The 13,959-nt window shown below is 45.6% G+C and overlaps 1 protein-coding gene across 1 annotated transcript in view; it reads right to left on the reverse strand.

Annotated features, from left to right (window-relative positions):
• The window catches only part of IQGAP1 (IQ motif containing GTPase activating protein 1), a 146,794-nt gene that overhangs the window by 83,672 nt on the left and 49,163 nt on the right, over positions 1–13,959 (reverse strand). Inside the window, exon 3 of the mRNA XM_040414082.1 lies at positions 938–1,094. Within this exon, the coding sequence (XP_040270016.1) occupies positions 938–1,094 (157 nt within the window). The remainder of the gene's footprint in view (positions 1–937; positions 1,095–13,959) is intronic.

Genomic DNA, 13,959 nt, shown 5'->3' on the forward strand with positions numbered 1-13,959 from the left:
GGGAATAAAGCCTCAGATCAACAAATGAAAACCATTGTTTTAATCCGGTGAACCACAGTTAGGGAGGTTGCTGTGTGGCGGTACACCAGTGCTGCAGCCCTTTCATTCTCAGGATCGGTGGAGGCCTCGAGGTCGGATCCCCACCAATCATAAAGGGACAGCATATCCCAGGATCCTGGTGATAATCCATCACTTCATAAGATGTTAAAACCCCTATAAAGGGAACCTGTCACCAGGATTTTGTGTATAGAGCTGAGGACATGGGTTGCTAGATGGCCGCTAGCACATCCGCAATACCCAGTCCCCATAGCTCTGTGTGCTTTTATTGTGTAAAAAAATACTGATTTGATACATATGCAAATTAACCTGAGATGAGTCCTGTCCCTGATTCATCTCACGTACAGGACTCATCTCAGGTTAATTCCCGGTGACAGGTTCCTTTTAAGGCAAATAATAACATGTCATTTTCCAATCTATACATTTTCCTACTTCACAGGTGAGGTCAGGGAGCTATGCACAGTAAGGCTCATGCACACAACCATTGTTTTGGTCCGCATATGAGCCGCATTTTTTGCAGCTCGGATGCGGACCTATTCACTTCAATGGGGCCGCAAAAGATGCGGACAGCACTCCGTGTGCTGTCCGCATCTGTTGCTCCGTTCCGTGGTCCGCAAGAAAAATATAACCTGTCCTATTGTCCGTTTTGCGGACAAGAATAGGCAGTTATATCAATGGCTGTCCGCAAATTGCAGAACGCACACAGACGCCATCCATGTTTTGCAGATCCGCAATTTGCGGACCTCAAAACACACAACGGTCGTGTGCATGGGGCCTAAAGCACACTTTAACCTGGATGCATGTATCTGCATGGTGTCATATTAAACATTAAGCACCATCTACTAGGACAACGCTCAGTAACAGAGTAGTAACCGCTTACGTTGTATCTGGTCTGCTCCCGATCATAAATCTTCTTCAGAGACACAACTTTTGGGCTGAAGAAGTTTCCAAGTTTGGCCAGGTAAACCCCATTCCTGAGCCCTTCCTCCAGCTCTGTGGTAGGGGGCAGGTCTTCCATTAGGCAGGCCTCCATCCACCTGAAACAATATCCACAATGGACGATGAAAGATCCATAATATATAATACTACGAGGTGAAGAGGGGAGAGCAGCCATGTCAGTGTCCCTGTGGCACCCCTACAATGCAGGAGAGTGGCGGCCATGACAGCCCCCTATAGGTGTGCTGCACGTGGAGCCAGTGCCAGGTGATGGCTGGAAGCGCAGAAATGGAAACTGCTCTCCGTTCAGAATACCCAACATTTTAATGAAAAAACTCCTGGTATAGAAGTATATTACCATATATTACAAACTCCTAGTGATGCTTCAAATCTAAGATTAATTGAAAATATCTTCAACCCGTAATATAAAAGGTTGCAAAATCGTATAAAAGTAGATCGGATATACAACTTTAGGAGGAAGTGCAGCCAGGCTCCAAAGGCACACAATACACAGAATATACTCAGGAAGAACACTGGCTTCCAAGGGACATTTGGCAGATGAGGAGGTCAAAGTTGCCATTTGCGGCTGTTGGATCTATATTTAACTGCCAGGCTTTTGCTTACCCTTATGTAATGTGACTGAGAACGTCACGTACAATGCTTTAAAGGGGCTGTCTCACGTCAGCAAATGGCATTTATCATGTAGATGCAGTAAATACCAGGCACTTACTAATGTATTATTATCCATATTGCCTCCTTTGCTGGCTGGATACATTTTTCCATCACATTATACACTGCTCGTTTCCATGGTTACGACCACCCTGCAATCCAGAAGCGGTGGCCGTGCTTGCACACTATAGGAAAAAGCACCAGCCCATGTGCGCTCCCATGGTCTCGGCCACTAGCTTTTTTGTATTATGTGCAAGCACGGCCACCGCTGCTGATGGATTGCAGGGTGGTTGTAACCATGGAAACGAGCAGCGTATAATGTGATGGAAAAATGAATAAAGCCAGCAAAGGAAGCAATATAGACAATCACAATATATTAGTAAGTGGCTTGTATTAACTTTCTCTACATGATAAATACCACTTGCAGAAGTGAGACAACCCCTTTAAGCAATGTTCCTCACCTTACAGTATGGCATTTGACTACGTTGAAAGGGATTCTGTCATCTCCAAAATCAGTAATAAAGTAGACATACCACAACGTAAGGTAGGTGACCTGAAACCTAACTTTACGTCTCTGTAAAAAAATCTGGTCGTCTAATCCGGAGAAATGTTTTTATTTTTATGCAAATAAGGGCTATGATGCACCATAGACACGGCCGCTCCGTTTAGCGCACATTTCTATGCCATAACCGCCCCGCGCCTCCTGCTCTTGTTGGACAGCCAGCAGCGATGGTGCAGAGGAAGCTAGGTGCACAGAGTGAAAGCAGCCTCACCTACCGTGCACCAAAAGCTTTATTTGCATAAATTTAAAATGTAATATTTCTCTAGAGTACCGGAATTTCCACTGGAAAGGTATGGTCATGTTTACGAGCACCTATCCTATATGGCGGCATGCAGACTATCTTTAACAGGAAAGGAGAAGAAGGACCATGTATGAAATATATTTGGATTGAACTGATGAAGGACTTCCCAGCGCTGGGATCCTGGGTTCAAATCCGACCAAGGACAACATCTACATGGAGTTTGTATGTTCTCCCCGTGTTTGCGTGGGTTTCCTCCATACTGACAGTGATGATGATGATGATGTACTGTAAAGTGCTGTGGAATATAGTAGTGCTATATAAGTGCACAAAAGAAAGAAATACAGAAACAACCCAAGCTTGATGTGAACAGAGCTACACTGCACATAAAAGGCCCAAACACTACTGCTGTATACTGACATTTCTGGTCCACAGTAAGAAGTAGACGTGGCCGTTCACAATCTGATATAAATTCCTTCCAGTGATCAGTCATGTGCCGGTCACTAACCACTTCACATCAGGACAATTCCAGGCTGATGAATAACCTAAATCTAGCAAAAGTAAGGACTGTCACATGAGATGATGCATCTGCTTCTACACAGAGCCCGGCCGTGAGTCAGCCGCAGATGATACGAGAGAAATCAGCGGATTCGTCTCCATTTCCTCAATACGTGATGTTTCCACCTTCTCAGCTCCCTCTTTCCTGCCTCTCGCCTTTTCCCTAAAATGACTGCTCCAGGCAGCGGGCAAGTCCCTTACAGCTCATCTTCTATTATAAATTCATAACCCTGCTTAGCGGATGGTAACTAAACAGCATCATTTTAGGGATTGATGGGGGTAGAAGTACTCAGACTCCACAGATCACACCTGGTGGGTTCAGAGTGGTAGGACATCAGGACTTAGACTGTTAGGGCATATTAAACCTGGTTGGTAGTTGGACCCCACAGATCAGACAGGTATGGCGCCATACTTGTTCTTGACCTGTCACCATTCTTAACATGTCTATTTTAGTAACTATTTGCACCCCCTTGTAATAACTCTGGGTCATCTTCTCTAATGACTTATGTCATTCCTCTATAATTCCTACTAGAAGTTTATAAATTAAGGCCCATCTGGGTGTTACCAGTTGGAGGGATGTCACTGCATAGTCTGACCTTAGCCAATCAGTGTTGCCAGTGCCAGACTGTGCAGGGACACCACCCCCCAACTGGTAACACCAAGCTACAACTTTATTCATGATGTTTAAGCAGGAATAATAGAGTAATAGTTATATGATGGTTATTATACGGGCAATGCAAGTAGTGCCTAAAACAGGCATGTCAGGAGAGGTAAAAGGTCCTCTTTAAAGGGGTTATCCCATCATAATGATCACTGTTAAATCTGTTAATGATTTGACAGTGATCATTTTTGTAAATATACTTTATTAACAAATTCCCACCGATTAGGAGAAAATTCATCCCCACTTACCTCATTGTTGTGACTCGGTCTCCCCTGGTTACGACCACCGCTCTTCCGCAAAATCCCGATGGTCGCGCTTGCCCAGAAGACTTCTTCTTTTCTCCCGGCCGGGCCACTCGCTGTCCTGAACGCGCACGCTGCCGCGCATGCGCGACGGTGACTTCTTCCCGGCCAGAATAGTACAGAGATGCGAACGCGCACGCCGGCTCTGTACTATACTGGCCAGAAATAAGTCACATTGCGCATGCGCGGCAGCGTGCGCGTTCAGTCCAGCGCGCGGCCCGGCCGGGAGAAGACTTCAATCAAGATGAAGCCCGCCCCCAGCCAGAATCCAGGAAGTGAACGCGCGGTGGCAGCAGGTAAGTATAAAAACGCAAAGTGGGATAACCCCTTTAAGCCTTCATTAAAACATTTTGGGAAAGCTGTGAGCTATGTAGAAACTTCTATCATGCTTCACTTCTGGAGAGAAATCTAGAGGCACGCCACCTAATATATGTGAATAATAAGGGAACATATTTAACCTGATGACTTATTTTATTCTCTTTTTTTATCCAGAGACGAGTCACCCAAGGGCGTTCCCCTGCCAAGCACTTCTGAAAAAGACAGTGCAGAAAAGCCCACATTTCCAGCAGATGTTGCTGTGGAGACCAGTTGTGTAGACTGGGCCGCTGCCAGGAGCAGATTCCTGGTCTGAAGGGGGTTGAGAGCGCAGAGCTGCTGCCATCATTGAGATGGAAAAGCATCTAATACTGGAGCGTTTCTCACAGGGAGGGACTGTCAGACTACACACGGCCTGTTATTATGCTGCCAGTGAGCATGTCACCCCAGCCTCTGCTACTGTGCATTATATACCGGCCCAACAGAAAACATGTAGGGGGAAATTCCCCTGGGTCTGAACGGCGGTGTTAGAAACTTTCTAACTGCAACTTTTTTTATTTTTAAAATGTTCACATCTCTCAGATTTTATGCCACCCTCAAAAAAACTTTCCCTAAAAGCTCATGCACACGACCATATGTATTTTGCGGTCAGCAAAACACAGATCCGCCAAAAATACGGATGACGTCCGTGTGCATTCCGTATTTTATGGAACAGCTCGACCCTAATAGAACAGGACATACAGACATTGCAGACCGTATGTGGAACCATTCATTTCAATGGGTCTGCAAACAAAAACGGAAGTCACTTTGTGTGCATTCAGTTTCCATATGTCCGTTTTTTTCCATCCCGCAAAAAAAAAAATAGAACATGTCCTATTATTTTCCACATTACGGACAAGGTTAGGACTGTTCTATTAGGGGCCAGCTGTTCAGTTCCGCAAAATACGGAATGCACACGGACCTCATTCGTATTTTTTGCAGATCCGTTTTTTGCAGACTGCAAAATACATACGGTCATATGCATGAGCCCATAGGGAAACTGAATGCACAAGGAGTAACTTCAGTTTTTATTTTTGTTTTGTTTTTTGCTGACCCATTCAAACGAATGGTTCTGCATAAGGTCCACAAAAAGACCGGAACGGACATGGAAAGAAATGTGTTTGTGTGCATGAGCCCTAAAGGAGTCGTGACAATGGTGTGAAGGGGCATGACCAGTCACTATCAAATTTATATTCATTTATACCAGTTTTCTAGCGCAAATGAAGCCAGAAATCTATGGCAGCTCTGAGATTTCAGGAACGTGCTGGTCTTGATAAGTCTCCCCCATAATCTTGACAACAAACCTACCCTCCAGTCCATATCTAAAATCTGACTATACATGTCACATTCTTCATCAGTGGAGGGCGAGGCATGTCTCAGACTTTCCTACAGTGCTCCGGGTCTGATATACCATAAAGCAGAAGACTGTAGAGCAGCAGTGTAATACACTTCAGAGGTTCTAGTCCTCCACGGTGAACGCAGCCTCCATAGCGCTCTCACATGCCTGCTCTATAGCATTCGGGTTTTTGGCATTTCCTACCCCCACTGCAATCTGTGTCTGAGAAAGGTTCACTTTTTATGTAATGACCTCTGTACTGCCATCTAATACAGCTTCTTCACAAGTAATACTATTTCTACTGAGTTCTTCATCTACATAGGATAGGATATATATAGGAATCCTACTCAAGCACCACCACTACAGTTTTCAAACCAGCACCGGGATCTGAATACCTTTGTAATTACATGTAATTAAAAATTTTGCATAACCACTGAGTTATTCAATAAAATATATCTGTATAGCGCCACCTGCTGTTTGTGTTTTTCGTACTTTTTTGTCCTGCTCACTCAGATGGGTGCACATGCTCAGTTTCATCCTACAACTGCCTCCTTAGCTGTGATAGGGAGAGCGGAGACAGAATGGACACGCCCTCTGAGCTGCAGCAGAAAGGACACGCCCCAGAGCTGCAGCAGAAAGGGCACTCCGCCAGCAGCTGTCCTTAGAATAGGGCATCAATATCAGATCAGTTGGCATTAGACTCCTGGCACCCTGCCAGTCATTGTACTCCTGGCACAGCCATACGCTATGTGACAGCTGTGCCTGGTATCAGTCCCATTCACTTGAATGGCAATTGACGCTCATGAATATATTTGCAAATTAGGAATTTATTATAGCCTTCACCCTCACCACTGCCTGAAGAAGGGTGTACTGCCTCCAGGGCCGGATTAAGAGCATCATGGGCCTGGTGCAGAAGATTTTAATGGGCCTTTTTATAGAAAATGAAAACGCAACGCAGAGCAACTTTTTATAGCACAAATAAAGTGTGAATTTAGGCAAAATTACACATGTGAAAATACGCATGCATAAAGTTTGAAGTGTGAACGGGTCTGCGTAATCCCATTCAAGTCTATTGGACTAAAGTTCATGCGTAATTTTGAAGCAGATTTACGCACGGGTTTGCGTGTGAAAAATCTGCTGTGTGAACTTGGCCTAAGTGTACATCTCTGGCCACAGTTTAAATATACAGCCATCTATATAGATGGCTGTATTATGTATAGCCACCCCCCAAGGAGTTAACTAGTGCTGCTGGATATGTCATTCAGGAGCATGAAAAAGCTATTCACGTCTAGCTTTTCCATGCTCCTGAATGGCATATGTGTTTATAAAAGCTAATCTATTATAAGCAGATCTGCCATTGAGGAGCTTGGAAAAGATAGGTAGGCAAGAAATAGTCACCTAGCTTTTCCATGCTCCTGAATGGCAGATCTGCTTATATGCATACATGTTTATAATAGCCAAGCTATTATATGCAGATCTGCCATTCAGGAGCATGGAAAAGCTAGGTGAGAAACAGTCACCTAGCTTTTCCATGCTCCTGAATGGCAGATCTGCCTTTAGGCATATCTGTTTGTAATAGCTGAACTATTATAAGCAGATATATCATTCAGGAGCATGGAAAAGCTAGGTGACAATTTCTCACCTAACTTTTCCATGCTATGCTCCTGAATGGCAAATCTGCCTTTAGGCATATCTGTCTGTAATAGCTGATCTATTATAAGCAGATATGCCATTCAGGAGCATAGAAAACCTAGGTGACTATTTCTCACTTAGCTTTTCCATGCTCCTGAATGGCATATCTGTTTATAATAGATCAGGCTCAGCTATTATAAAGATATATATGCCTATAAGCAGATATGCAATTCAGGAGCATGGAAAAGCTAGGTGAAAAAAATCATCACCCAGCTTTTCCATGCTCCTGAATGACATGTATAAATTATACAGTGTAATAGGTGAGGTGAGCCAATGCTGATTTACTTACCGCCTATGAGTTGTTTTCTGGGCAGTACACTGAACGCGACTCACCGCTGGCAGCACCCCTGACTCCACGCAGGAAGAATTTTGAACTTCCCGCGCGCAGCAGCCGTCACGGTCTTTCACTTTACGGCATGGCCTAGGCCCCAGGGGAGGAGTCTGATGTGACGACGCAGCGCGGCGTGCACAGTTGACCTGTCACCTGACCTGATCTGTCAGCTGTCACTGTCCTGGTGAGTTCTGTAAAGAGCCGGCCTGGGAGATTTCTCCTTGTGCGCTGGCCCTGTCATCATCTGACAGTCGGCGTGGGTCGGTCCTACTAAAGGGTAGCGGGGCGGCCGCCAGGCAACCTCAGCGAGGCGGCCAATGCGGGTCTAGCTCCGGTTGGCCTATGCGGGCTGCTGGGCCTATTTTCATGCAGGGGCCTGGAGCTGCAGCTCCATCCGCCCCTACGTTAATCCGGCCCTGACTGCCTCCTGAAAAGATGCATTCACCTTGGCATGGCTCTAATAGTTTACTAATCTTCAAGCATATTCACATGAGTGCTCTCTCTAATTTTCTAACTTCTTGACGTCAGAACAAAGGCAGAAAGGGTTCTGAGATGGGCACCTATGGGTCGAGCTGCAGAAAGGGTATGTGACCGATGAACGTGACATCACAGGCCAGAAGAAGAGGACCCAAGTGCCACAATTTTAATTGAGCCAAGAGTCTGAACAACCGAACAGATCTTAATGAATTATAGTAAGGATAGATCATCAATATTTAGGTACCAGAAAACTCTTAAGAGTATGGAGAATGTCCACCTTTTCTTAATACGTCCTTGAGCAGTTGAAGTCCTGTTTTTATAATATAGAGCTCCAAATAACTCGCACAGATATAGATTAAGAACATACAATCACCACTAGAGGGAGCTTAATGGCACACTGCATACTTTGCTATGTAACTGTATGAATTAAGCTCCGATGCTCCCTCTACTGGTAGCTGCAGGCAGTCAATATGTTATGTTTTTACTTGTGATATATTCAGGGGATTTGGAGATCTATATCACTAGAACAAATCAAAGATCCATGTTGACCTTTTTATAAAAGAACAAAATGGTATTTAAAGGCACTCTAAAAGGCATCTGTCAGCAGATTTGTGCCAATGAAACTGGCTGACCTGTTACATGTGCGCTTGGCATCTGAAGACATCTGTGTTGGTCCCATGTTCACATGTGCCCGCATTGCTGAGAAAAATGAAGTTTTAATATATGCAAGTGAGCCTCTAGGAGCAACAGGGGCATTGCCTTTACAACTAGAGGCTCTGCTCTCTGTGCAACTGCCACGCCCTCTGCACTGCAATGCGGGCACATATGAACATGGGACCAACACAGATGTCTTCAGCTGCCAAGTGCACATGGAACAGGTCAGCCAGTTTCATCGGCACAAATCTGCTGACAGATGCCCTTTAAATCACATCTGTCTAATCACAGATGCATACTAGCTGTTTCAACCAAAGTGCAAAAACGGGAGGGTAACCTGCGCCCTATAATATAATCATATAGTCTGGTGCTAGGGCATTTCTACTGTAGCTGAGCAGGTACCACCTGGAATACAAGCTGCTGATAGTACTGGTGGACACGTGGCATTACACGACAGCAGGTTTACAGGTCAGGCACATCATCTCGCCAAGTCTCACAATGCAGGTGTCACGCGCTGGGTGGAGCAGATGGATATTTAAAGTGAACTTCTCCTTTGTTCTTCTGGATTCCCAAACCCTCCTCTGAACGGTGATCACAGACTGAAGGAAAAGCTGGAGTTGGGAATGAAATGTGGAAAAAACAAAGCAGCGCGCATGATCTGAGCTCGAGTGTGTCCTGAAGGCTATCACATTTGTAGACACAGATCCGTCTTACAGGAGACCTAAGTATGCAACCTGAAGAAGGCACAACTGGTCAGACCTGTTCTACGCAGAACACTTCAGGTATAGCCTCTCAACACAGAGGCCGAGCTGTAATATTCTCAGCTAGGAGCACATCTGGTGTATGCAGCAGGAGAAATCCTACTATCTACTGATAGAGTCATAAGGATCGCTCCTGCGAGAGCCAGAAAACACAAGTAGGCTTTACCCTGGCCATACACATTACTTGGCCTAGCATTCACTCAGCAGATAGCCATCTCTCCCGATTCCCCCCAGGCTCTGCCGAGTGTGCATGTGTCCTCTATGGGGAGGAAAAGGTGACTGGCAGCAGTTTATCTCCTCAAGAAATCCTTCTCCAAATCCCCCTCTCCATATGTACTAGGGGTGCACCGAAATGAAAATTCTGGTCCGAAACCGAAACCGAAAATTCAGGATGCCCTTGACCGAAAACCAAAACCGAAACTGCCTTTTTGCCCAAATACTTTTAAAATACTTTTTTTTTTAATGATTGGCGCTGTTATGGAGAGGGGGATCTGTGGGTGGCTCTGTTATGGAGAGAGGGATCTGTGGGTGGCGCTGTTATGGAGGGGGGGATCTGTGGGTGGCGCTGTTATGGAGGGGGGGGGGATATGTGCACTGTTATGGGCATAACAGTGCACAGATCCCTTTCCCCATAACAGCGCCACCCACAGATCCCCCTCTCCATAACAGCGCCACCCACAGATCCCCCTCTCCATAACAGTGCACAGATCCCTTTCCCCATAACAGTGCACAGATCCCCCCTCCCCATAGCAGTGCCATAGACCGATCCCCCTACCCATAACAGCCCCGGCCCTGCTGCTCACAGCAGACTAATCACTCACTGCATCTTTATTTTACCTTACAATCGTGACGCTCCAGTAACAACTCTGCAGGCAGAGCGGAGGGCGGCGTAACGTCACTTACTCACGTGACGCATCTGCTCCGCCCACTTTATGAATGAAGGAGGCGGAGCAGGCACGTCACGTGAGTAAGTGACGTTACGTCGCCCTCCGCTCTGCCTGCAGAGTTCTTACTGGAGCGTCACGATTGTAAGGTAAAATAAAGATGCAGTAAACCGCCCGCCCGGCGCCCCCGCCCGCAGATGGTGGGTGACAAATCCCACACCCCATATTTTCGGCCGATATGTAACAATATCGGCCGAAATGGATTAGGTACATTTTCGGCCGATATTTTCGGCTGCCGGAATTTCGGTGCACCCCTAATATGTACCACCGGGAGGGGGAATCAGGAGGCCCCTAGACATCCATTCACACGCCCGCAAGTGTTTTGCTGTCTGCAAATTGGGGATCCACAAAACTCGGGACACAGACCATGTGCGCTCCGCATTTTGTGGACAGCATATGGCCCACCCTGTGATAGAAATGACTATTTTTGTCCCTGGCTGCAGACAAGAATAGGACATGCTCTATCTTTTTTGCGGGGCCGTGGAACACAACTACGGATGCGGACAGTACACGGTGTGCTGTCCGCATCTTTTGTGGCCCTATTTAAATGAATGGGTCCGAACCAGTTCTGCAAAAATGCGGAACGGAGGCAGACCCATTCATACGGACATGTGAATGGACCCTAATGGGCAGCCCGTCTCGACAAAATTAAAAGGTTCTTTTATCTAACACAGCATACCCCATACCAGGTCATATCGATTAACACCTTCAAGTTTTCTATCCAGTCTAAAGAGGACTCAACAGGCAAAGGAGCACGTACATCTCTCCAAAGTCAGGGGAAGTATGAATAGTCACGGAGAGATGTGAAGAAGGGTTGAGTCAGCACTGGTTCAGACAAAATATAGGAGCCCCTCGCTTCTTCATCAGAATTAAGGAGGTCCTGTCCCCTCTCCTGACATGTCTGTTTTAGTAACTACTTGCATTCGCCATGTAATAACTATTCTTATGACTATATGATGTGTCCATCATACCTTTATTATTCCTGCTAGAAGTTCTGAATTAATTACTAGCAGTTTGCAATAAAGGTCCAACTGGGTGTTACCAGTTGAAGGGGGTGTCCCTGCACAGCCTGGTGCTGGCAGCCCTGACTGGACTGTGTCAGACCATGCAAGGACACAGAAAACGTTGCACACTTACAATATAGCAAAATATCATAGAGATTTTGAAAACTAGCGGTGAGCAAACTTCTTGAAATGTGATTCGGATTCAAGTTGGCCAGATTGGTCAGTTCTGAATAAATTAAACCCAAATTGCAAGTGCAAAATGCCCTGAGGAAAAGTTGGGGATGACATTCTTGAGTCCTTTAGGACTGTATGCAGGCTCTGGGTCGGCCACTTTCCGGTGACTGCGGACCAATGTGTTTGTAAGAAGACTATATGGCAATTACTAATATTGGCTCTGTTAATATTCTGCACCATTTTCTATAATTCATAAGATATGCCTCCTTGCCAAGTCTTTTGCGCTGTCCACAAAATGGCTGCTGATGCAGGGTCATGTGACCAGGCACATTACTGTACTCCGTTCTAATACATTGCCATCTGCACTGTTGGGAGTTTAGCGCAGGCGCAGTGTGTGTGAATGGAGGAGGTGGAGTCATGTGTCACATGACCCTACAGCAGCAGCCATCTTATGGACAGGACCTGTACGCAGACAGCACAGAAGATTTACCCAACAAGTTGATATGGCTTATGAAATAAAAAGGTTATAATAGTAAGTGTCATATAATCATCTTGGGCTACTTTCACACTCGCGTTACTTACATTGTGTGTCAGGACGGATCCGTTTGCCTCCGCATCGTCAGGCGGACAAGCAGCGTTTTGGTGTCCGCCTCCAGAGTGGAATGGAGGCAGAACGGAGGAAAACTGATGCATTCTGAGCAGATCCGTTTCCATTCAGAATGCATTAGGGCAAAACTGATCCGTTTTGGACCGCTTGTGAGAGCCCTGAACGGATCTCACAAATGGAAAGCCAAAACGCCAGTGTGAAAGTAGCCTAACATACACACTGTTCAACAACAGCCACAAAATGGCCGACCCCTTCAACACCAAGACAAAGAAAGCATGGCTGACTGTGGTAACAAAAAGATTTTTTATGTTTAAAAAATGGGCAGAATAATTATCGCTTTTTGGAGCCAAATGCCTGCCGGTGTGTATACACACAAACCGTCTGGGGTCATGTTCCTTCATCGCTCCTGCCTATTAATCTGAAAAATGGCTGATGCCATATTAAAAGATTTGCTTTAATTCAATAGCTAAAAATTTGGATTTGACCTGAATGTTTGGAAAATTTGAGTTGAATTTGATTCATTTATAATCATTTCACTCATCTCTATAAATAACAGAAAACACACACGGAGGCCGCCACAAAAATAGGAGTGAGGTCCCCTTGACGGCAGTGCCCTTGAGAAGGCTCTCCCCCGACATTTGCCATCGGAAGCCGGACACCCAGCAGAATCTGGCGAGTTTCGCGGGCATGAATCTAAGTGTATGGCCAGGTTATGTAACTCATCATTGCTTCAGACTAAAGCCTGTATTACACCTGCCGATTATTGGGAAGATAATCACTGGGGGGCATTCGCATGAACGCTCATTAGCGATCATCTGGCAGTGTAATACTGCCGCCGTTTGGCCGATCAACGGGCAAACACTCGATTATCGGGCAATCCAAGTCTTTTGACACGTTAACAAATAATCGTTTGCAGGTAGCAGATCATTGTGTCTAATAATCTACCGCCGGCGAGCAACGAGCGATGGCATGGCGATCATTCCTCCCCAAGCTACAGAGATCTCCTCCACTAGCAAGCAGGCGTACGTTTCCTTCCCGACAATCGTCTGCCACATCGGGCTGTGTAATACAGCTGTAAGTCAAGCATTTGATGAACAGAAGTGGCCATGGAATATATATGACGGTATGTCAGACACATCATGCTGAACTTTTATTTCCTTAACAGCTTCTGGGACAAAGATTTCTCGTACCGCAGGAAGTAGTTGGAGATTTGAAGAGATCAGGAGGTCACTGTGAGGAAACATGTGATCCCAGGAGAATGCATATATCATGACCCAACAGGAAGTAGATGAAGAGATACGGGACGATAACGGCCCTATAGACAGCCAATAACTTTTTCACTAGAGATAGCACATTTTACATATTCTCGCAATCCACTCCGAAGGCATCTTGGGATTTACGTCTGAGCTTAAGTATCAAGCTTCATAATCTGGAAAGATTCTCACAAAAATGTACCAAAAAAAAGGGAAGGGGGATTTTCCGTAAGTTTTAGGACAAACTCTGGCTCCACTGTTCATTATGGAGAGGGAAAGTGCCAGCAAATAAGCAAGAACTAGGTACTGGCACAGATTCAACTGGCACACCCAGAGGGAACGCATTTTATACATTTTCGCTTAACCCGTAGCAGGGGAAAAAGTTAGTT

Source organism: Bufo bufo, chromosome 1 (genome assembly GCF_905171765.1).
Source record: "Bufo bufo chromosome 1, aBufBuf1.1, whole genome shotgun sequence".
NCBI classification, from domain to species: Eukaryota; Metazoa; Chordata; class Amphibia; order Anura; family Bufonidae; genus Bufo; species Bufo bufo.